At 40.6% G+C, this 22,995-nt stretch overlaps 3 protein-coding genes across 4 annotated transcripts; all 3 read right to left on the bottom strand.

Moving 5' to 3' along the window:
- Positions 1-350: 350 nt before the first annotated feature.
- On the bottom strand, positions 351-3,502 carry alyref (Aly/REF export factor). 2 transcript variants are annotated; one of them, XM_049560868.1, is made up of 6 exons: positions 3,132-3,502; positions 1,560-1,718; positions 1,291-1,438; positions 1,025-1,088; positions 749-935; positions 351-659 (listed from the first exon to the last, which is right to left on the bottom strand). In XM_049560868.1, the coding sequence occupies exons 1-6, from the start codon at positions 3,369-3,371 to the stop codon at positions 645-647; spliced, it is 813 nt and encodes a 270-aa protein (XP_049416825.1). In that variant the 5' UTR covers positions 3,372-3,502; the 3' UTR covers positions 351-644. The 2 variants fall into 2 exon arrangements, with proteins under 2 accessions (XP_049416825.1, XP_049416824.1); XM_049560867.1 differs by having other exon boundaries at positions 2,166-3,275.
- A 1,416-nt stretch (positions 3,503-4,918) lies between these two features.
- On the bottom strand, positions 4,919-10,395 carry mcrip1 (MAPK regulated corepressor interacting protein 1). Its single transcript, XM_049560873.1, has 5 exons — positions 10,300-10,395; positions 9,469-9,562; positions 9,146-9,264; positions 5,724-5,828; positions 4,919-5,613 (listed from the first exon to the last, which is right to left on the bottom strand). Exons 2-5 carry the CDS (start codon positions 9,474-9,476, stop codon positions 5,549-5,551), a joined length of 297 nt encoding a protein of 98 aa, XP_049416830.1. The 5' UTR covers positions 9,477-9,562; positions 10,300-10,395; the 3' UTR covers positions 4,919-5,548.
- A 1,377-nt stretch (positions 10,396-11,772) lies between these two features.
- Positions 11,773-14,655, bottom strand: ppp1r27a (protein phosphatase 1, regulatory subunit 27a). The gene is made up of 3 exons (XM_049560869.1): positions 13,866-14,655; positions 13,580-13,730; positions 11,773-12,685 (listed from the first exon to the last, which is right to left on the bottom strand). The coding sequence occupies exons 1-3, from the start codon at positions 14,314-14,316 to the stop codon at positions 12,565-12,567; spliced, it is 723 nt and encodes a 240-aa protein (XP_049416826.1). The 5' UTR covers positions 14,317-14,655; the 3' UTR covers positions 11,773-12,564.
- Between the last annotated feature and the right edge of the window lie 8,340 nt (positions 14,656-22,995).

Raw genomic sequence — 22,995 nt, forward strand, 5'->3', positions numbered from 1 at the left:
AGTTGCAAAGAGGAAACAAACACCCATCAAAATGCATCACAAATACAACTTAAGTGGATCAAACATTACTACTACTATTTTGAAAGACTAAAAACACAATTCTCCTTCACAATAACATAGTTTAAAATTTAATCTTAAACTTGATTTCACACCCCTTGTTACTTGTGACCATTACTTGATGCAAACATAAAGTAGGAAGTTAGTTGGGGTCTGCAGGTTTTACACCGTTGAAGAACATGTACAAAAAGACGTGAAAAATGACCTCATTTTAGTTTAATATAAATTTACAGCAAAGGCTTTGAAAAACTGGATGTCTAAGCAGATATGAGGACACAAACAGAGAGACTGTATTTGGTTAATATGCACTGTAGGTTTTATTCCAAGTGTCATAAACTACAGGGTACAAGTAAGAACTGGGGAAAACCCAATTCCCATTAACCTACAGCCAAAACCATTTTCATCAGAAAAAAAGGAGAAAAAAAAAATACTGGTAAAAAACACTTCGGAGCATTTAAAAGAAGAGGTTGGAACAATAATTTCAAATCACATCAGAAGACGACCAAGTGTAAAATATTCTGCACATCTGTAACGACCACCCTTCTGTGCAGACAGGAAGGGACGACAACCCAGAGGAGCTTCATTTCTTAGCTGGTGTCCATCTGAGAAAACAAAACAAGCGTGGAGTTAGACAGCTGCAAAAACGCAGTGTGGTAACTGATGAAAGTACTGCCTTGACAGGTGGACTCACTCTGGCATTGTAGGCGTCTAACTGTGCGTCGAGTTCTTCTGCTGACAGCTGTTGCTTGCTGCTACCGCCGCGGCCGCCCCGACCTCTTCCTCCAGCACCACCTGAGCCACGCCCTCCACGGCCTCTCTGCATTCCTCTGAAGCCACCCCCGCGATTTCTGTTCATGCCTCCTCCGCCTCTGTTCAGACTGAAAACAAGAGTGCCCATCACACACTGTGTCCACACCGTCTAAGTCAAGTTGCTTTAAAAATAAAAGAAAAAGGTGGCAACACTCACCCCTGCATAGGTCGCCTCTGTGTGTCAATTTGTGATGTGACGAGCTGGATGTTCATAGGCCGCCCTAGAGAGATAAAGACATTGTGAACCTCATAATTTAGGCATGGCAGCAGTGCTAAAACAGTCAATTTGCCAGACAGATTAACTAATGATCTTAGATTATCAAAATACAAATGATCCCAATTTCTAAAAACACACAGAATATCTGCACAGCTATAATTCAAAGCAAGAGGTGAGGATGCGTATGATTTGAATCTGAGGCATACCATCAAGTGGGATGCCATTGTACTGTTTCATGGCTTTGAGAGCATCTGCCCTCCGTTCGAAGTGGACATCTGCTGTTCCCAGGCTTCTTCCTGATCGGTCGTAATGAACTGCAGCCTTCTTCAGAGTCCCAAATTCAGCAAAAAGTTCCTGTTTGGGGAAAAATAAGTCTTGAGATGCTGTTCCTGGCACACCAATCTATGGCAAACATGCTCCGCTCACAAAAAAAAAAAAAATAAATAAAAAAATGTGTAAAGCAAAAATCAAGTACCTGAATGTCTGCATCTGAGACCCCAAAGTCGAGATTTGAGACAAGGAGCTTCCCTCCAGTTTCCACACCGGCTCCTCCGCCACCTCCAGCAGGGCCACTGAAGCCGCTGAAGCCGTTGTCAAACATGTCATGCTGCCACTTATCTGGAAGCTGTTTAGGCTGCAACAGATGAAAGACAACGCACCTGCTGACTTCAGGATCCCCTTGCCTCTGTCAATCACAGAGTCCACACGGCTGGGTGTTGGGGCAAGCAGGGGCTCCACTTCCAACAGGGCCAGGGTGCACAGCTCCCCCCAAGAGGCTCCCCAAATGTTCCCTGCCCACCCCATCACTACAAGCAAAGTGAATCAGTTCAGACAGAGGTGGACATACACAGGACAGACCACTGAACTAGAACAGCAAGGGGATGTGCATCACTTCTACTATACACACAGTATACAAGTTATATAAATATGAAGCCTAGGCATTTGCTGAGACTGTACATATTTACAAAATGACTACATCAAAACTGATTCATCATCCCAAACCCAACCACAATCTCTATACTAACCCCTGAACAACTTGCCCACTCTGGCTAGCTACCAACATAGCCCACTGTTCTCTTGCCATCTGCGCCTCCACCAAAGGCTCTCCAGATATGATCCTCGGGTACACAGGGGGTCGCCATCTGAAGCAGTGTTGCCTCCAGCGTTGCACCGTGTTTCCTGGCCCGACCCAAAGTTCTTTACCAAGCCACGAAAAGGGCTTTCGTGAAGGGGTTAGTGTCCATGAGAGGATGGATCTGAAAAAAACAACTAGATAAGGGACAGCTATCCCCTCTATGCGAGCGTGGATTATCTGAGCGTCCATTTTGAGACCACGCCATTTTGATTGGGGCTTTGTTGGGCTCATCTAAATACTCATTCACACTTTAGGAGTGAAGGTTTGCCTTATAAGAACACTACCAGGGTGGTTGAAGTCCACTGATCCATCCTCAAGTAACAGCCAGACCGGTTGAAAAGCCACCAAACAGGCCTTGTTGTGAAACCCGCCAGCCACTCCCGAACAAAGGCCGCCTGGTCGCTGCCCCGGGACAAGACCAAAAACTATGCTCCAAAAAAGTGGTGGAAAAAATCATGTGCGGGTGAATTTTCTCGTTGACGTGGGTTCCTCTCACCATCATTTGGACACTTGGGCTGGAAAGCTCTCTTATCGATCGTTGGCAACTAGCTCTAACTTAAAATGGCGCCGCCGAGGCCTTCACGATCCAACTTTAGCTAGTTAGCCAAAATAGCTAACACGCTCACTCTCTCCACAAGGCCTCCTCTTGACAAAAAAGTGATGTAACATACGGGTTGTGGGAGAAGGGACACATTATGAATACGTTACAACTTCCATAAATGCTTAACCGCAAACCATAGAGCTCCCCCCGAGGGAAACTCGGCGGTTATAGCGAACATTTATCGCTTGACTAGCAAGCTGGCTAGAGGGTTAGCTAGCAAGCCTGCTGGAGAATAGAAGGATGTTAACCAGGCATTTTCAGGTTTGCCGAAGGGTTTTCCTTTTCTGCCCATTCCTCTAATTTTCTCATACCCTGCTGTAAGGCGTTGGTCTGCCTCTAGCGCGGTTCAGGTTCTGTCGGTTCCTCATAGGGCCGGATCCGCCGCCTCGGCCTCCAAATCCTCCGCCGCCGCCTCCAAGACGCCCAGGGCCTCCTCCTCGGCCGCCACCTGAACCTCCGCGGCCTCGACCTCTTCCACCGCGGCCTCCGCCTCTCTGCTGCCTGTTCTGCTTGATAATGTCGTCTAGAGACATATCCATTTTATCGGCCATTATGCTGCCTCAGTAATGCTAAACTGTGAACAAAATATAAAAAAAATACGCCCTAGACTCGTTTGGTCCCTCTCCTTGCCCCTTCTCAGCTCAGCGCTCTGCTCCGACAAGAAAACACAATAGCTTTCGCTGTATATAGACAAGCTGGTTCGTTACGTACGGCACGTAGTAACTACGTCATCACGTAATATGCGTGGCCAAGATAACACCCACACAAACACCATTCCAGATGGCATTAAGACAACTGTGTGTGTCTCTTCACAGTTTCTAATTCCTCTCAGATATTTTTTATTCTTTGACTGGTGATATTCTAGATGGATTATTTACGTTTATAAAAAGAAGCCACCTAAATTATACACATACATTTAAATTTTAAAATAAAATATACACAGCTTAATGTCTTATTGCTATGTTTGCAGACATTGCTACCTCCTGCTCCTTTTGTGAACATAATATAAAATCTATTTCCCATCTTTTTTTTTTAATGTGAAATATCTAGAAAACTTCAGACAGATCATTGGACAGAACCTCACCTCTCTAAATCTGTTTACTCTTTTAACCTTAGGGATATTATTTATTATGATAATCCAGATAATATCAAATTAATTCTGTTATTCTTAATGCTATTTTTATTTATTCACAAACAGAATTTCTCTAAATCACTTCCTAGTATTTTTTAATCTTTTCTAATTGAAGGTTCTTCTCAAATCACCAAGTTCATGAAAAAACAAAAAAGTTTTAAGCTTTAGAAAATTATGCAACACTTTTTCTTAAATCCTCAGACTAAATATACTTTTCCTCTGTATGTTTGTATCCATTTGTTTTTTTGCAGTTGTATTTTCCATGTAATTTTAGTTTACGTGTTGTGTTTACCCGATGTTCTGTACATTTATTTTTTCAATTTAAAAAAATGTTAACACAAAATTTACTGCATAATTATCACTTATCAACATGAATGACTAGATGATGTCACTTAGTAACTCGTAATTACAATATATAAAATGTTGCTTCAGATCAGATCAGAGCCACAAGAATCTGTCAATTACCTGATTAGCAGAAAATCAATCTGCAAATATTTTGGAAGTCGACTATTCAATCATATAAGTCATTTAATTTAAGCACTAATACCAACATTTTAGTGATTTCAGTCTATTTGCTGGTTTTCTTGGCTGACTATGACAAACGAAATATCTACAGTCATACAAAACAAGCAAACTAAACGTCAGCATTGCTTCTAAGAAATAGTTTACTATATTCTGATAAATTTGGACCAAATGATTAATCAGTTAATCAAGAGAATTCTTAATGAGGAAAATAATAATTAGCCACAGGTCTTAAATCAGTATGACCAGGGTATAGCACAATTGTTAGTATCTGGATTTATACAATTCCCTCCAGTCTAAGTTTCAGGGTGAGCTTCCTGTCTCTGTGGTCATTAATCATGTAGGATCAATATAAGCAGGAGTACTGTAAAAGTCTTTTATTCAACATTTTGTTTCAAGGCTTAGGGGAGGGGGGTTAACCAAGGGCAGCATAATTGGGGGAGGTCTCTACTTAGTAAAGTCCATTTGAGGGCAAGTAAATTTATAATAAAAATGTTGGCCTTCTACATTGCATTTGGCTTCCAAAACTTGCCCATAAAGTGTTTATCCAATGTGACCATTTCATTACTTCTACAATTTTACTGATCAAACTATCTTCCAAAACATACTAAAAAAAAAAAAAAAAAAAATAGAAGTCAGCCCTTTCGCATTTTCCTCCAAAGTCATATAAGTAGCAGTAGTAAAGAAAACAAGGTTTGTATTTAAGACTGCAGTCTTTTGTGTCCTGTGGAGGGTGTCCACAGTTTGTACCTCAGCATCAGATGTCAGCAAATTTTGATGAAAGTTTGCGCCAGTCCCATCCGCATAAAGAATGTACATATGAAGATTTTGTGACTGGAAAAAAACACATGAACCAAGAGACGAGAGAATACGTGCTCCCTGGAATCCCGGTTCTTTTCTTTGTAGTCGGTCGTAGAGGGTAAAGAAAGAGATTGGGCTGCAATGGTCCAAAGTTGAGAAACAAGATTGGCATTCTGTGCTAGACTGGCCAACAGGGCTGACTTTCTGGCTGATGGAGGAAAAGTTCTCGAGGATAATGGGTGGAAAGAAGCGACTGGATCATCGTGAGAAAGACTAGGACTTCTTGGAATCCTGTGTGTTGCGTTTCTTGAGGTCGCTCAGGTCCACTGGTGTGAAAGCTGCAAGAGCAAACAGGGAGAGCTGTTAACAGGCGTGTTTGATTCATTTAATCCGTCAGTGTGACCTCAAAATAAAGTCCACTTCACTACTATGTTACACTGTAACTTACAATGTAGGTTAGGATTTGGGTTCTTCTCCACATACTCCTGTGGTCCACGGTCATTACGTTCACTATTTTGTGTTGATCTGATGTCTCTGAGCACACACTGCCAGGCTGTGAAAGAGACAAGACAACAATGCTTTTGTTATATTTAGGGAATTTAGGGTTAGTAATGACATGACAAGACAGACTGAAGGGAAATAAAACGTTCAACTTAATGAAGGTGAGACTTGTTGAACAGTTGAAGTGAGTGTGCTGGCATTAAGTAACTTGCAAACTCAATCTTTAGCACTTCAAGACCAGTATTTGCAGTCAGAGTGGGCAGTCAGAGTGGGCAGCAAATGAAGTTGTCCCATTTAGATAGTGGAGCACTATTTGTGCTTTCAATGATGATGGTTGAAGTGATCCTTGAAAAGCAACCTGACACATAGTCTGTTGTGAACAGCACTAGGCTGCCATGGTCCAAGTTCTCACCCCTACCTCACTGACACTACTATTCTCATGACTTCAAGGTTCCCTGGGGAGTTTTGGAACTCTAGTAGCACTATAAGCTGCATCCACACTGATATGTTTTTACTGAAGAACAGCGTTTTACAACAAAAACTACACGCACTGCTGCATTCCAAAAGTAGCAGCTGAAAAATGGGCTCTGCTCTGGCATTTGAGCGCGCCTGCCACATGTCTTCATTGAAAATAATGAATTTGAGGGCGCAAAAAGTGCGGCATGTGTTCGACCTCTAACACCCACTTTGGGAATAAATGTGGGTATTTGTTTTATTGTTTTAAAAAGTCTCAGTTTCAGTCTGTCCAGACTAAAATGCAACCCTGGAGTTTTCAAACTATACAGGGCTAGCAGCGTTTTTAAAGATCTCTGTTTTAGGAGTTCCAAAACGTCAGAGTGGTGTGGACACTAGGCATGACCGCAGCAATATTTATGCATTTTAAAACAAAAACCTATCAGTGTGGATGTGGCCTTAGAGTATTTTTCTGCAAGTGGATCCCTGTAATGTTGATCTTGTGTTTATCTTGTTCACAAGGACTCACATACGTAAGTAAGTGTGCGTGCACAGAAGATGCGCTATATGGTCAAGCTAATGGTTTCACATAGTTTCCCTGACCTACATGCTGCAGTCACACGATAAGATACAAACGTCTTTTGAGGATGGAAACACATTTGCCACGTCAGTTAGACTGCAAAGATGCTGTGGAATTTTCTTGTGAAACTCATCAAGTCTCATCATTAATCTCATTGTGTTATTACAATTAGATCTGGTGAGTAATTCAAGAAAACTCCAAATGGCAACTTTGAAATCCACTCAATAAATGAGGTGTGGTTCCCTCTGCTTTGCCAACAATGAAAAGAGATTAATCACTGAGTATGAGAGTTGAGAACAAGACTGTTGAGAGTGGCCTCTTGCATTGTGGAGAGGAAAAGCAGATTGACAGGCAGAAATGTTGTAATACCATTGCTATTTACAAATTGTGTCCTGACATTTAACTGGTAACCTGTTCTGTTACTCTCTCAGGGTATATGCAGGAATCCTGAGGTTAATTTCAATACCATTTTAAGACTTTTTTTATGACCTTCCAAAAAAACCTTAAGGCCTCATCGCCACTTCAAGCTGTCGTTAGCAGCAACGCATCTTTAACTTACTGAACAGATGTAGTTTGCAATTAAATCTATGGAGCACAAACATACAACAGAACTCAGATAAGATGAGAAGGATTTTTTATTGCCTTTTGCTCCTCTGTTTGGCGCCTGGACCTGCGCCGTCGCGTGATGTCGCACAGGTACGCACACGGCCCCAAGTGGCAGTCCGAGTGTGCCTACCTACACATCGTTGTTTGTAATAGTCGCAAGGAGGAAAATAAATTATACATTCATGGATACTTTATGTCAAAACGTGAATGCCAAGAAAATTTAATACTTCATAAAATCACGATTAAGACTTTTTAATACTTTTTAAGACCCCGCGGACACCCTGTCTCTAAGTACTTTAACTCATTAATGCAGTGAATCCAGTGAATCCACTGTGTTGCAATCCAATGCTTAGAATAACCTACTATATGAATAACTGTAACAGCTGCACACATTTATATATTTAATGGCATACTACAGATAATGGCACAAACTTTCATGGCCAAAAGGTGTCTCTATTTAAAGGCGGAGTCTCTCATTATGGATATAGATCATTGATACTTGAAATCACCACCTAAATAAATACAGTCCTCTCATCAGCGCTCCTCCAGAGGCTTTACCGCCACTCTCGCTCCCATCACTTCCTTTCTCTTTATACATCCATGACCTTTCCCCTGTCCCGAGCACTCACACAGCACCATAGTGTTGTGTGTCTCGGTCCAAGCCACTTTCTTTGTTTACCATTTATAAAGCTATTCAGCACGCGCACACACACACACACACACACACAGAATGGACAACTAGCGGATCATAGAGAGATAATCTCTGAATATGACAAAAGTGTATTAAAGCAGACTTTGGAGAATGAGGTAGTAGTATGCTCTAGGACTGGTTTTATCATATGAGACTCAAGAAAAAATGCAGGTGATCTTTAAGAAAAGGGCTAGCACATGGAAAGAAAAATGACCTTCAGGCACTGATGCGTGGAGCAGGAACAAATGCAATCAAATTAAGTTAAAAACCCTTTATTGAAAAGGCAGCCATGTTTTTTAAATAATGTCTTTTTAACTTGATTCAAGTGCATTTGTTCCTGATCCACGCATCAGTGCCTGAAGGTCATTTTTTTTCTTCCAATGTATCAGAGTAGAATCACGGACTCCAGCTTATATACAGTATCAGAATTTTGAGGGGAAAAAAAACAGTGTACTTCTCAGTTTTAATGGTATGAGCTGAAGTTTCATGTGCCAATTTAGCTTGCAATCCCTGTGAAAGTGTTTACATGTGAGATGAACAAACTGATAAAGACTGTGTTTATATGGTGTACATTAAGTGATCAGAGTGAAGAGTTCTGATTTGCACAATATAAAGAATCCAGAAACACAACATGGTCAGATTTTTTTAACAGGCCTACATTAAGCTCTTCACACCATGTTTGGTTTGCTGCTGAGCTTTAACAGAAAAATTTGTTTCATACCAGTAGTTATGGAACACAAGAAGACGGGTCAACCGCAACAAACCTACAAATAATCACCCTCTTAAATCAAGTGTGGTGGGAAAACGTGCAGAAAGAAGATTCAAATATGACAGCTATAACCACGTTAAAGTTAATTTTCCTGCTGCTGTTTCTGATCATGATCATGTCATGTCTGTAGCCTTCAGGAAATAAACTTTTTAAAACTAAACCCTGACAACACAATTTGTTCTGAGAGGTCTATTATTCTAATAAGTGAAATAAAACACTCAGATTATTTTGAAAGAAACTCAAAGCATTGGTGTCAGATGTCGTACTTACTATCATGTATAAAGCGCACATTTTCCTCATGTGCTGGGGTGAAAAGCTCCCCGCTGTTAGTAGGGGATCGAGGGCTTGAAGTCCGCTTGTAACTATTAACCATCCTGGGAGCAGATGAGCTGCACAAACATGAAAAAAAGCAGAATTAGCAGGATGAATAGACATTCATTTAATCATTGTTTACTCTAAACTTTGACATACTATTCTTCTGTATCTGAAGCACAAAGCAGTACACACCTGGTATTACATTTGATTACATGTTAATAACCAGTGGCGTATTTGTACATGAGCATTCCCACTGGCGTGCATAACTTTATACAGACCTGGTCATTCTGTTTGCAGTCTGTACTCGCTCCTCGCTCCTCTATGGTGAGTGGATGTGAAGAATTAAAAGCTTCAGAAGTCCTCAGCCAAATCCTAATAATACACAACGATGGCATGTTACATAGCATCTCCACATGAAACCAGGAAGCCAGTTTCAAAATACCATAATACAGGCCTCTGATTACATTTAACTCTTACTACTAGAAACAGTAAACTGGTGACACTGCTGATTAGCCCAGAGTTAAATTAGCTAGCTACTCACTAGTCACTAACGATGTACTATGTCATCTGAAGAGTTCTGACAAGTCAAATATCATTAGTAACATTATGAGTGATGTCAACTCACAGTTTCTAATGCTAGCTAATTTCTGTATAGCTGTGGTATGCTCTACGTCTGGAAAATAATGAGCAAACACTGACATTAGCTAGCCAAGGGGCTTTTGTTTACGTTTTTGCTTCAGTAGCATCAGCAGTGTTAGCATCAGGCTACAGATACAAACCCAGTGCGTTAGCCTCTGGTCAAATTCTCACAAACAAGACTGTTTACTGTTTCTACAAAGAGCTCTGCTTCTTAGCATCCATGTCCCTCCATAGCTATGTCATGGACAGCTAACTACAGATCTGCTGACACAATAATTTCGGCTAACTTTAGCCAGCTAGCTAGCTAGCTAGCCGGACGGTTTACATTGTCTTGTCGTATCGTTAGCTTGAATCAGCTAATATTCTGCTGGCGTTACTGGTCTCAGATATTTATTAGATGGACACTTAGCGCAGTTGTAACATTTCTAAGATGCACAGCAAAGGACAAACTGTTAATATAGTCAACAAACCTCTTTATAACCCTTCCTTTCGGTTTCTTTATTCAGAGGCTGTGTACGCCCGTTAGACCTGGCTAAAACGTTGCCAATGCCAACCAATCATTTCCGGGAAAAAGACACGGAAGTGAAAAAACTCCCATCCTTACTGTTAAATATCTGGGCTCTCACCTCACACAGATACTAGCTACGTATAATATTACAGCCAATTATTACATTTACAAATTTAACATACTAGTTTATACAGTGTAATGTAGAGTAATGCACATTTTTATATTTATTTTTATTTTACTTTATATACTTATATTTCATACTCTTATTCTTACTTCTTGTAATTTCTATCCCTTTATTTTATTTTTATTTCTATCTTTACATATCTGTGCTCTCACCTCTCACAAATACAGTCTACTTATAATATTAAAGATAATACATTTTAATAGACAGTCCCTATCTACTGGTATGAGATATTTGTTTAAGAAAATAAAACAGTATGTGTACATTAGCTGATTTACAGTGTATTTTTCCACTTACTTTCTCACCAATATCTGTCTTCTTAAATAAAATTACAGCACTACAGTAGATTTTTCAATGGTGCTACTATTGCGACTGTATTTTAATTTTCCAATCATACCCGGATATTAGGAACATCAGGATTTATCATTGTTATCATTTATAGTTTTAACATACTTGTTTATACCGTATAATGTAGCAAATTGCACATATTTGTATATTTGTACACAGTTACAAACTAATTTAATTTAATTTAATTTAATTCTATTTCATTTTATTCTATTTTATTTTATTTTTACATACCCCTCTGGGATCAATGAACAACTTCTGATTCTGATTCTGAAAGCAGCAGCAGCAGCAAATCCTGACTTAAGTTGAGGACATGCACATCCCAGATAACCCTGCACCACAGTGATACTTAATTTAAGGCTTGTGGGCGCCATCTGGCCCAAAACAGGGTGTCCGGTGGCCCGCCAACAATTTTTTAATTCACAGTTACAATAAACTGACTCACAATGGGAATTTTTTTTGGCACTTTGACTGTAAATAGGGAGCCAGAGTGCAAAAAAAGACAAGCAGTGTAGTGAAAAATGGACAGATGGATTTGCCTTTATTTTGCCTTTATTTTTATTTTTTGCCCTTTGTTTCAATTTTTTTTTTATTATCATTGTATTTCTCATTTACTTATCTAATTATTTTGGTTTATTCATTTTACCTGTTTTTTTATTACAGTCTTTTTTTTTTTTTTTTTTTTAACTTTTTTTTCTTTTTAATTATTTTTCATTGTACAGAAGTGCCCTCCAGGCAAAGCAAGTTGAATATCCCTGCTGTGCCATATTAAAAATGTTTTACGCATACAAGAAGGTCAAAAAGCTTCAGCCTGAAAATGATGGTAATGAAAATGCCGGTGTCTTCTCTCCAGTTCCTGTGACACACTTGCATGTCTCTTACACAGACTACACAAAAGCAACAAAGGCATATTTATAAAAGGTTTCTTTATTTATGAAAACGTACAAAAATAATTATTGAGGAGAGAATTATAAGACTTTCATTGCTGACATTCATAATTCTACCACAGAAAACAACAGCAACACATATGCGAAAAACACTGCAGCAGTAAAAGTGCTTGTACAGCATGAACTTAATGTTTTATGATTTCTGACCATCAATGAAGGATTAATTATTCATTTGGCTGATCCTCTTTCTGCCCAGCAGTGAGGATACACACCTCTGTCTATAAAACACAAACATCTCGGCCTAGATTCTGTGTTGTAAATTCAATCTGCAGTATAATCAGAGTTTGGAAACATACAGCTACTTAGAAAGTGATTGCTGATTGAATACTTAAATCAAAGTGATGTTATAGATAAATCTGATTTTCTCTATTGGACCATAGTGACACATTGCTGGTGTTGTATTACATAAGCTGAGAGTGAGGACAGGGGAGATATGTGCAGTTTAACATTTGCTGCATACACACTGGCAGTATGACAAATACACAAGTGCACAATTAAAGTAATAAAATAACCACCAGAAAGAAAAAATACAGCCTCATGGAGTATTGCTTTAAGGCTGTAATAAAAAAAAGTATATAGAACCACCATCTTGCTTCACAGGACCAGTGACACAGCCCTAACTCTGGCCATGTTCTTCCACACTGTCACAAGTTTGTTTGGTGTTAAATACTGTTAAATATGTTGCTTCCAAGTGGCTGCTCCGCCCTCCATCTTGTCTGTTGCTCTTCTCTCTGTGGGTCCATTTGGTGCCCGGTCACACACAGCCCACCTCGAACAGTTTGAGCAGGTCTTTGCAGTCTGGGTCGATGAGGTCTGCAGGCTTCTCACCGTTTTCGTTCTCTGCCTCTGTGCTCGCTCCCATCGCCAGCAGATACCTGAGTGGAGAAAGAGGCAGAGTGATGTTAAACAGATGATCTCAGAGATTTTAAAATAACATGGTTTTGTTTATCAGTTCTGCAACTGGCTGTGGTTTTTGATTGTTTCTATCTCAACTCAAAGACCGCTGAATAATTGTTAGAATTCAGTGATATTAGTGAAGCTGTATTTTGCCTTATGGATATAATTCAGTACAACATGTGACACTAAATTCTCCAGTGTTTTCCTCCTCTTTAATCCCTGATTTTTGCTTAATGCTGAATACCATGTTTTGTTAACTGATGGTTAAGTTTCATGTAAGTTTTTCACCGCAAATTGTGAATGTTCAGAGCCAAACTACCTACAACAGAGTATTAGGGCCGCATTTAGAAATAAAAAATCTGAGAATAAAGTCGTATATTACCAGAATATAGTTGTAATTTCAAGAAAAAATTGTAACATTGAGAGAATAAAGTTGTAATTAATGACGATAAAGTCATGCTATGTATCAGAATTATCAGAAGTATCAGAATTAAGTCATTAAATTATGTGAATAAAGTAATAATTTCATGAAAAAATGTAATATTATATTGTAAATTTGTAATTTAATGAGAATAAAGTCAAACTATTTAAGGAAAAAGGGTGCAATATTACAAAATTAAATGAGAATTTTACAATGACAAAAATCTTGTTAAATTATTACTTCATTTGTATAAATTTCAACTTTTTTGTCAAAACTACGACTTTTTTCTCAAAATTTAATGACTTCATTCTCAAAATCTCATTACAGCATCAATACTAAAATTAAAGACCTATGTTTTATTTTGTTTTCCATGTTTTATTCTTTGTGATCAGTGCACTGAAAACGGAAGCATGATTGATCAAAATTAAAGGGTTAAAAGGTCACGTGTTACCTGGCAATTTCCGGGTAGCCGTCGCTGCAGGCCATGTGAAGCGGCGTCCAGCCATCTTCGTCTCTCTGATGAACATCAGCGCCGTATTTCACCAGCAGCTTCACCACCTCCATGTTTCCTGTTAGCACGGCTTCATGTAGCGCTGCCATACCTGCACACAAGATTACGTCAGCCTTCTGCTGCATCATAACTGACATCATAACTGTTTCTCATTCGCTGTCATTATTTCTAATATCAAATCAGATTTGCAGGACAGTGTGACAAAGAAGTGTGGGGCTTTGCTCACCTGAGTGGAAGATCGTATCCACACGAACCTTCCTCGCTCTCATGAACCGACCGATCTGCTCCAAATCTCCTCGTCTCACAATATCCTGGAAGATGATGTCATTGGGGAAGTGCACAGTTCTCTTTGCAGGTGCAACAGGTGCGACAGGTATGACAGGTGCAGGGTCCTCCTGCGCTTTTGTGCTCCGGCTTGAACTGTACCGTGACCCTTTGCTGGATGAGGGGACGTACGTCGATGCAGACTTGTAAGTGGACGTGTAGTGTGACGGGGCGTAGTGTGTCGTGCTGTACTGTGTCGTGCTGTACTTTGTCGTGGAGGTGTATGAGGATGTGTAGTTCGGTGTAGATGGCGTGTAATGTGAGGGGGTGTAGTAGGAGGGTGTGTGGTATGTCGGCGTGTACTGTGAGGTGCGTGTGTACGTCGACACTGGCACATGGTAGTTGTACTTCATCCCTGCGGCGGCTGCAGCTCTGCCTCCTCCCTATGCTGTCAGCCCAGGAGGAGGGAAGTGAGAAATCCAAGAGAACTCAATCCAGTAAAAGAGCAGTATCCTTAGCTCTGTGTCCTTTTTACTCCTCGCCTTGCTCGCTTCTTATCCTTTTAGTTCCCAGCTGGAGGATCTCCTGCTGAATACAAGCACCTCTTAAAGCTTCACTGTGATCCAATCCCCTTCTATTAGCTTTTAAGGTCCTCTTTTTCTCGCCTGCTGTGAATTTCTCCCACCTGTGTGCGAAATTATCTTTTGCACAGTGTGTTTGCTGTTGCACAGAACAAATGTCTGATGTGGGCAAGCGGGAGAGCACCCCTATATACCCTCTGCAGAGCTATTTTCGGGCCTAATATCCAGTGACTTCAGCTTAGAAATGAGTGGCCCTTGTGCTGCTCCTCCCACTGTAGAGTCATATGCCCAGTGACACTGCATCCACCCCTCGTAAAAAATGTTGACAACCAACATGTTCCCTGTGAGGCTTGCTTCAGACCTACAACTTCCCACATAAACATTTAAACAACTATTTAACATCAGAGATAAATGTTGACAGAAGGAGACTGTACCTCAGATGCACAAGAGCAATTACTTGGGGTTATTACAAGCTTTAGCTTTCTATAAATCATGCTGTTTTGGTTCTAGGTGTGTTGCAGGACAAACAAACAACAGCAAACAGCACTAGTACATAATTTCATTTTGATATGTGTTGTTGATTTGTCTGCTTACGTCATACCCGACGGTGCAATGTAACTAAGTTGGAGCAGAAACATTAGAAAAACAGACATTTTGCTTCATGTAATGATTTTGCATGCTCCTTCTCGTGTTCCCAGTTGACCCGCAGGTCCGTCATGTGACACGTCATGCTTGCCCTTTGCATCACAAGCAGATACACCAATAAAATTCACAGAGGAGGTCACAGGTGGGAGTGACCAACTGAGGGGGCAAAGCCACTAAATGTAACCTCTCCCTCCAAATGTCACAGAGCAGTCACATGGTTGCTGAAAAACGCAGCTATTTACAACACTGAACTTTTGCCTTCCTAAACAAGACTGACGCGCACACGACGAAAATGTCGCATTTCTCATGAACAGAAATCCCATTTATCACCTTTCTTTTTTAACCTTTTGTAGATTTAATATTCAATAACACAAGTTTTTGACAAGTGTGAATTTATTTATTATTCACACGTACGGTATGTCACTCTAAAACCTACACGCCGCATACTGAACGCTGCTGTAACATTTGTGGCAGCAGCTGTCTGCAGACAGACTTCTGTGATGGGCAGAGCTGGTTATAACTGGTTCACAAACATTTGGAAGAGGTCTTGGGCATTTCACAGATGCTGCCAATGTAACAGAGGAAATAGTGTAGCTGCCCTCTGCAGGTTTTTGTTTCTCACCACTACTCCTCCCAACACTTAAGATATGACCTCGCTCCAGAACTCGATCTCCTCTGTTTTAATTTGCAGCTATTGTAATTCTATGCTACATACTTTACTATTTGGTATACATTTTATTCATATAATTAATCACTTTAAAGGGTGAAGGTGGTGTTTTTTAACCCTATTTTCCCATGTTCTTGTGCTTAAGTGATTGATAGGAACAACAGCTTTTGAATTTGGTCCAGTGTTGAGCACGACATACAGCAGGCTGCAATGTCGATTTATGCCTATTAAAAGATTTTGTTTTTGCTACTGACAGGCTCAGATTGTTATTATAAGTGTCTGACAAAATTATGGAAAGAATCCCGACAGAGACAGACCTTTTTGTTACGGAGTAAGATCCTTTTTGTGTGACGGGAAACAGCCTTGAAATCACCACCAGACTCCATTTTAAAAAAAACACCAATTTTAGCATGTACAGAGGCAACATTATTTTCACATCTTACTGGGTGAATTAAGAGTTTATTTCAACAAACCAGAGTTGGCTATTATTAGAACAGTGGAAAGATGAAACAAGATGGTGTTTGTGAGTTTTATTTTGCTTCTGTCAGCTTTGAATGAAGTGTGTTCTAAGATGATAAAATTACAATCTATTTAAATGGAGTCTGGTGGATTTGGAGATGGACATTTTGGGGTTGTTTCTGGTTAAACAAAAAGGTCTTACTCTTTCGCAAAAAGGTTTATCTCTGTGGGGATCCTTTCAATAATGTTGTCAGACTTTTAAAATTATAATCTGAGCCTGTCAGTGCCAAAAACAAGCACTTTTAGTGGACATAAATTGATAAAAATGCTGTTTGGCTGCTGCCGACTGCCGCCCTCTTGCTTAATGCTGGACAAATTTAAAAAATGTTGTCACCATTAGTCATTTAGAAACAAATACATGGAAAAAGTAGGGGCCAGGTTGAAAAGTACCGACCATGATCATCTTCAAAGCTGTTGAGCAATAGCCTGGTAAGACCATCTTGATCTTGAACATTCTGTTTCGCTCTCTGTATCAGTTTGGACTTGGCGCTGCCCCAAACACTTTCAGTGGATGGGTGTACTTGCCTTGTTGGACAAACCCCTTCAGCCAATCAGTGTAACAAAACAGCATGGCACATCCTCTCCATTATCAACAGAGCCAGTTGATAAATCAAGCTTTTGCCAAGTCCTTTCGTCTTTTTCTCCATGAGTATATCCTCTGGTTCTAATTGTTGTTATTGACTCTATTTCTGCAATAGAAGAAGACTTAATTAACCCCTGAGAGGAAATTCAATTTTGTTTGTCTGTTGTCATACACACACATGCACAGGACTTATATGCATTAAATGGAGGGATGTCAGAGTGAGGGGGCTGCCCTGCCATGGACAGACGTCTCGAGCAGTTGGGAATTTGATGCCTTGCTTAAGGGCACCTCAGCAGTGCCCAGGAGGCTAACTGGCACCTCTCCAGCCACTAGTCCACGCTCCATATTTGGTCCAGATGGAGACTTGAACTGGTGACCCTTCGGTTCCCAAGACAAGTCCCTATGGACTGAGCTACTGTCTTCACTCAGTGCTATATTTACTCTACCAATGTTAGAGTTTTTGCTTGTTGCTTTGGGAGCCGCCATTACTGTTCTGCAAGCTGCAGCCTTCATATTATGTTATCACACAGTCCCTGATTGGCTTCTTACATTGCTGACTACAATGCGAATCTTTGATTGGGGTGTTTGGGGCAGCGCCAAATCCAGACTAATACAGAGAGCGAAACAGAATGTAGAGCTCACATCATCAGGATGGTTTTTACCAGATTTACAACAATTGTGAGACAACTTTCAAGACCACAAGCTTTTCACAACATCACACAATGTTAAGGGCCATTTTCTTTCCAGTTATGTCACAGTCACAGGACAGAGATCACATGATCATCTCAGCAGGAAATGATTAATACATTTCTGCTATGGTAAGAGTTGACCCCAGCTCTAAATGCCAACACAAATTATTATCCATCACCTCCCTGCACTACTGGTCTCTAAACAGAGAGGGGAGAGGGGGCAGAGGCTTAGGGCTAATGTCTACACAAATTGAATGTTCACAGCTCAAGGAAGAGACTTTTAGAAGCTGCTATCAGGTTTCAAAGTCTCTTATACGGTATTGAGGGGGTGTAGGGGCGTCCCTGAGCACTGGTGATTCTTCCCCAGCTTCCCTTCACTCCCCTCCACAGAGACTTCCTCCCGAGAAGAAAGGAGAACCTCGGCATGTGGAAAATGTTTGTTTGCTACAGCCCAAAGTCAGGCCCGCTTTTGGACGAATGCCAGAGAGGGATCTCACACATTACAACGCCTTGCTATACATAGCCCCAGACCGCCCTTTATGTTATGATCTGTCACATTACCAAGAAGTCACAGTTGAAAATATTCAGATGTATAGAACATCACCAGAGCAACAACAACAGTTATTGAAGGGGAAGGAAGTTTCATGTCTGTAGGGGTCATCAGCTCCCTCAATTGACTTTTTAGCTAGTTAATATGTCTCCAAGTATGTATATATCTAGGCTATATTCTGTATTAAATGGTTTAGCGTGACTTTGTCTTTGTGAGGCTCGGGGAAGCAACACTCCCATTCTACTCAGGCATCAATTGGCTGATCAGGGCTGTAGCATTTTGATGCATCTGATCAAAGGTTTTGACCAGACACCAAAGAAGTATGCACTTCTCATATAGTTTATGTTATATTAACTTTAGTTTAGTGTCGGTAACTTTTTTATCTCCTAACATGAATATCTAAAGCACTTTGATTTTATTGCTGAGCTCTCTTCAGACTGTGAGGACCAAAATTCTCTCTGCATTTTCTAAAATAAGTCTGGCTTACGTATATAGAGACCGAAAAGTGCAGGAATCAGCTTAAAAAATATCCACCACACTTTAATCTTTAATGGCCAAATGTAAACTCCCCACAGGCTCTTAAAAAATCCCACACTCCCTGAAAATAAAGCTAAAAATACAAAGGACATGACCTCAGTGTCCTCATTGATGACTGCAGCTGAGCGGTGATACTGACGTCAGTCATCCAAAAAAAAAAAAATAGAGGCTTATACTGGATCAGATTTGGGGCACGTGAACACTTCTTTGTTCATGCACTCCTTGCTTCTCTTCTCTGCTACTGTTTTATATGCACACATGTGTGCACACATTAACTGTACACACAGGAATGAAATATAAATAGCTTGTTTCTGCAAAACGTTTCCTTCATTGGCCTTTGCTTGTATAACTTACCTAAAATGGGATGTGCATCATGCAACTCATTCTGTGGTCATGAACATATTTTGCCTTTTATTTTATCAGAGTATATTGTGTATTGGAGTAAACCAGGAGAAAAGTCTGTTTTGAGGCTGTACAAAATGTAACCCGTGACAGGAGACTTTGACCAATCATAGGTCATTTCAGAGTAAGGAAGTTCCTGTTGACTGTTACAAATGCAGATGCGTGTGCACATCCCTTCAGTGAAAGCCTGATTCAATTGAGGAGAATCCTACAGAGAAAGTTGCTATTCCAGCATTGCCAACAACTGCCAACACTGCAAAGTAACTACAAAAGAGAAAGACAGACTTATCAAAAAGAGAGTCTGACCATAAACGCAAGAAAACACATGTCAGTATCAGAGATCAGAGATGAAGTGAAATGTTGCTAATAGTTTCGCCTTCTGCTAACTGGAACCAAAGGCCCACGGCTGCATCTTCATGTTCACATTTATCTGGCTAACAAAAGTGAGAGACTTGAATCACAGTGTGTCCTCTGCTTCACCCCCCGCCACTTCAGACCACTTCACCAGGAGAAGAGCGTGCAGAGCGACCGCAACAACACAAATACAGCCAGCACAAACCCCAACTCCACATCAGATCAGCAAACTTTCTGTTGCTGCCTTCACAAAGGTTAGATGGTTTGCGCTGGACGAATCCGAGGTGCTACAGCCACCAACCGAACTTTCCTCTAGAGGAAGCAGTCAGCAGCAGTGGAGAGCTAGCTAATTTGTGTCTCATTTGTGGTCTGATAAACAGAGAGAGCAGGGCAAGGAGGGGCTGAGCAAATGAGCTGTGTGCAACTGTACAATAAAATAAGATTAAATAAATCAATGTATGGGAAACACTGGGTTAGTATATGAAGCATGTGGATATGCGCATGGTCATCTGGTGGGAGGGGCTTAGGAGGACTGCAAGAGGAGGGTTTATTTTTCAGATTTCACCCAAGTTTTAACCTTTAAATCATGCTAGATCGTCTGTCTGTGTTTCTGTGCTGCTGATTCTCTTGATAAAATGATGCATGGTGTTAGCATGCACACTCACCAGCAGCCTATCAATGATGCATTTACCTCATAAATGATGACACATGGCTCGCCCCTACATGATACATCAGCTGCTGCTCATAATGAAAATGTATCACTACTGATATCTGTGATTTATTATTTTGTATTGGATCTAAAGCTAATTTTGTGGCTTTACACTCAGTGTTTTCTTGTAGTCGAATCTTTTAGGTCAAAGACGTCAACAAAATATAGTCCAAAATGTGGAAGCTGGTGTCACCAGTGACCCATTGTCTTCACTGCATGGGTGCTCTACAGCCAGGTATTCTGGGACAAACAGTTCAGACAGTTTTAATAGCAACCTGTCACAGAGGCTTATCACTGGGCTATACATGTTACAAAAAAGCCAGCGATGCATTCCTTAACACCCGGCTGCCTCACGTGATGCAGGTAGGAGGCAGGTTGGTGACTCCACTGCCTAAAAATAAGAGCTGTGAAGCATCCTGTCTGTGCATAGCATGTTATGAATGTAAGCTGTCATCCTCATAAAACCTTGTTGTCTAAAAAGGTCAGTGTAACACAAGTCATACAGTTGAATTATCCATATGTATGCATAAACAAACTGTAGATTCACAGCTTTGTCAGTACTCTAAGCAGGAATGTTAAATAGAACAAAGGCACAGCAGATCCAGGAAAGGTGGACCTTCTGCAAGGTTGTTGGAGGTATATTTATTTTACAAAAACACCACCCAATCTTTCCTTTTCTTCTCAGAAACCACCCTGTGTTCCCATTCAGGTACCGTCCCATGGGTAACAACAGGAGCAGAGGTACGTTTCTTAACAAGGTAGCGTATAAATACACCTGGATCACAGGCCGGTAAGCACGGTAGGGATTTGTCTCTGTCTGGATCCCCACAGGCCCGATGGGACATACTCTCTCAGGCTGAAAAGGATCTGGTTACGGCACGAGTAGTGGGCTGATAAACAGGAATCTAAATCAGGAGTGAGCAGAAACGAGGGTGATGATGCCTGCAGCTGTGGAGATGGTTCCAATCCAAGTTTAAATGACCCTGATATTCAGTCTCAGCATTTAAAAACTAGAACAGTTATTTGCTAGACATTACAATAAGTAGATCTGTAACTAACTTTTATGAAAATACATTGTCATATTTGCTGTAATGGTCACTATATGTGGCTAGAAGCTATGCCTGCCATTGGCCGAGTATTTTGGCCACCATTCTACCTACGTTCCGCTATCTGCGTATTACCATTTTCAAAATCCCCTTTGCTATGGGAAACAGTGGCAAGTTTTGGCAGAGATTTGGATTGTGGAATAAAGCATGCCTGCTTTGCTCTCTTGGTAAACTGTTGTAAAGACCAACAATGAAAAAGCAACTTGTGAACGCACATGGGAAAATCCGTCTTGCAGAACTCTCATGCCCAATGATTGCTTTTCTGACGCAGATAGTTGTAGTAAATTTGCAACATCTTTTGAAACGTCTTCAGTCAAATGATATCTGAATGCGATACGTTTTTGTGCCAGGGGACTGGTCCCAGACCGTCTCGACTCCTCGCTAGATTAGCAAACTTTCTGTTGTCTGGTGACTTCAGACCTCTCTAAAGCGCTGACTCAGCACTGTGATGATAAGTCTGGCAGTTGCTCTCATTTTACAGCTAAACAGTACACTAAAGTATTTTCTGTAAACATGTGAAGCAAGAAATATGCAATGCAGTAACAGAATCTTAATTCATATTTGATTAGCGCTGCCGATTTTGACAGTTAAACCGTCGTTCATGGGCAGCGATTGACATGTTTGACAGCTGCTTTAAGGACTCCTCGGCTCTGATTGGTTGTTTTCTTTCAGCCGTGGTGGATTCTTGCAAATGCCATGTGAAGCACCAAAAGGAGGCAGAGGAACATGATTTTTGCCCTCACAGATTATCTGTCTCAGACCACTGTAAGGATTTAGTGACAGTTTCAGCAGATATGACGATATAAAAGTTACCAGCTACAGCTGAAGATTTGTTGTATCAACTGCCAATTCAGCTTCCCACCCTTCATGGTAGAAATGGAAATCATTATAATTATGAGATGCAGATTTGAGTGCAGCACATCACTAATGGCCTTTTCCCTTTTGTTTATTACCAATAGCAAAGTCAGCCTCCTCACAGTACTGAAGTTACATCCAGGTAACTTCTATACATTTATGGCAGTTGGTTATTTGGTTGAACGACTTTCATACAACTGAAAATTAAACTATTAAGAGTAAATGGTGTGTGAGTTTTGAACACACACATGGCTACAGTGGTTTTATCACTGCAGTTAATTTGAATTGACATCAATTATGCTTCATATAAAAGAAAGCATTTCTGTTAATGTGGTCTTTATGGAAAACAAATAAGATAATGGACACCGGGGGATGGTTAACAGCCACTCTGCGTAAGTGTGTCTGAGAAAAGCAAATACATTCTTTCCCCAATAGTTTTCATTTAAATGAAACGGCAAACAGGACAGCAAAAGTCTTGTGCTTCTCACACTCTGTGGACCCTCGTGTGCATGTAGACGGCAATATCAGTTGGCGTCTAGTGAATTCACAAAAGGGTGAGTCCCCTCACAGAGCCAAGTAAGCACATTAGATGAGCCAACCAAAAGTAAATTGAGCCATTTGCTGTTGAAAATGAGCCCAACTGCCATCTGGTCCTAAAATACATGGCGTGGCCCTCGTGATTCCCATGCCTCTGGACTCTTAAGTTGCTGAACCCCCCACCGAGTCATGAACGCATAGTTTCCATGAAAATTGGTCCATATTCATTACAACAAACTGAGTGAATATACATACATAATATAGTAATACATATAGATAGATAGAAGTGATACATGTTCGATTTCAGTGGTTAAAGGAATACTTCACCCACAACATGACCATTTCTATATCAACTCTG

Source organism: Epinephelus fuscoguttatus, linkage group LG19 (assembly GCF_011397635.1).
Source record: "Epinephelus fuscoguttatus linkage group LG19, E.fuscoguttatus.final_Chr_v1".
Taxonomy (NCBI): domain Eukaryota; kingdom Metazoa; phylum Chordata; class Actinopteri; order Perciformes; family Serranidae; genus Epinephelus; species Epinephelus fuscoguttatus.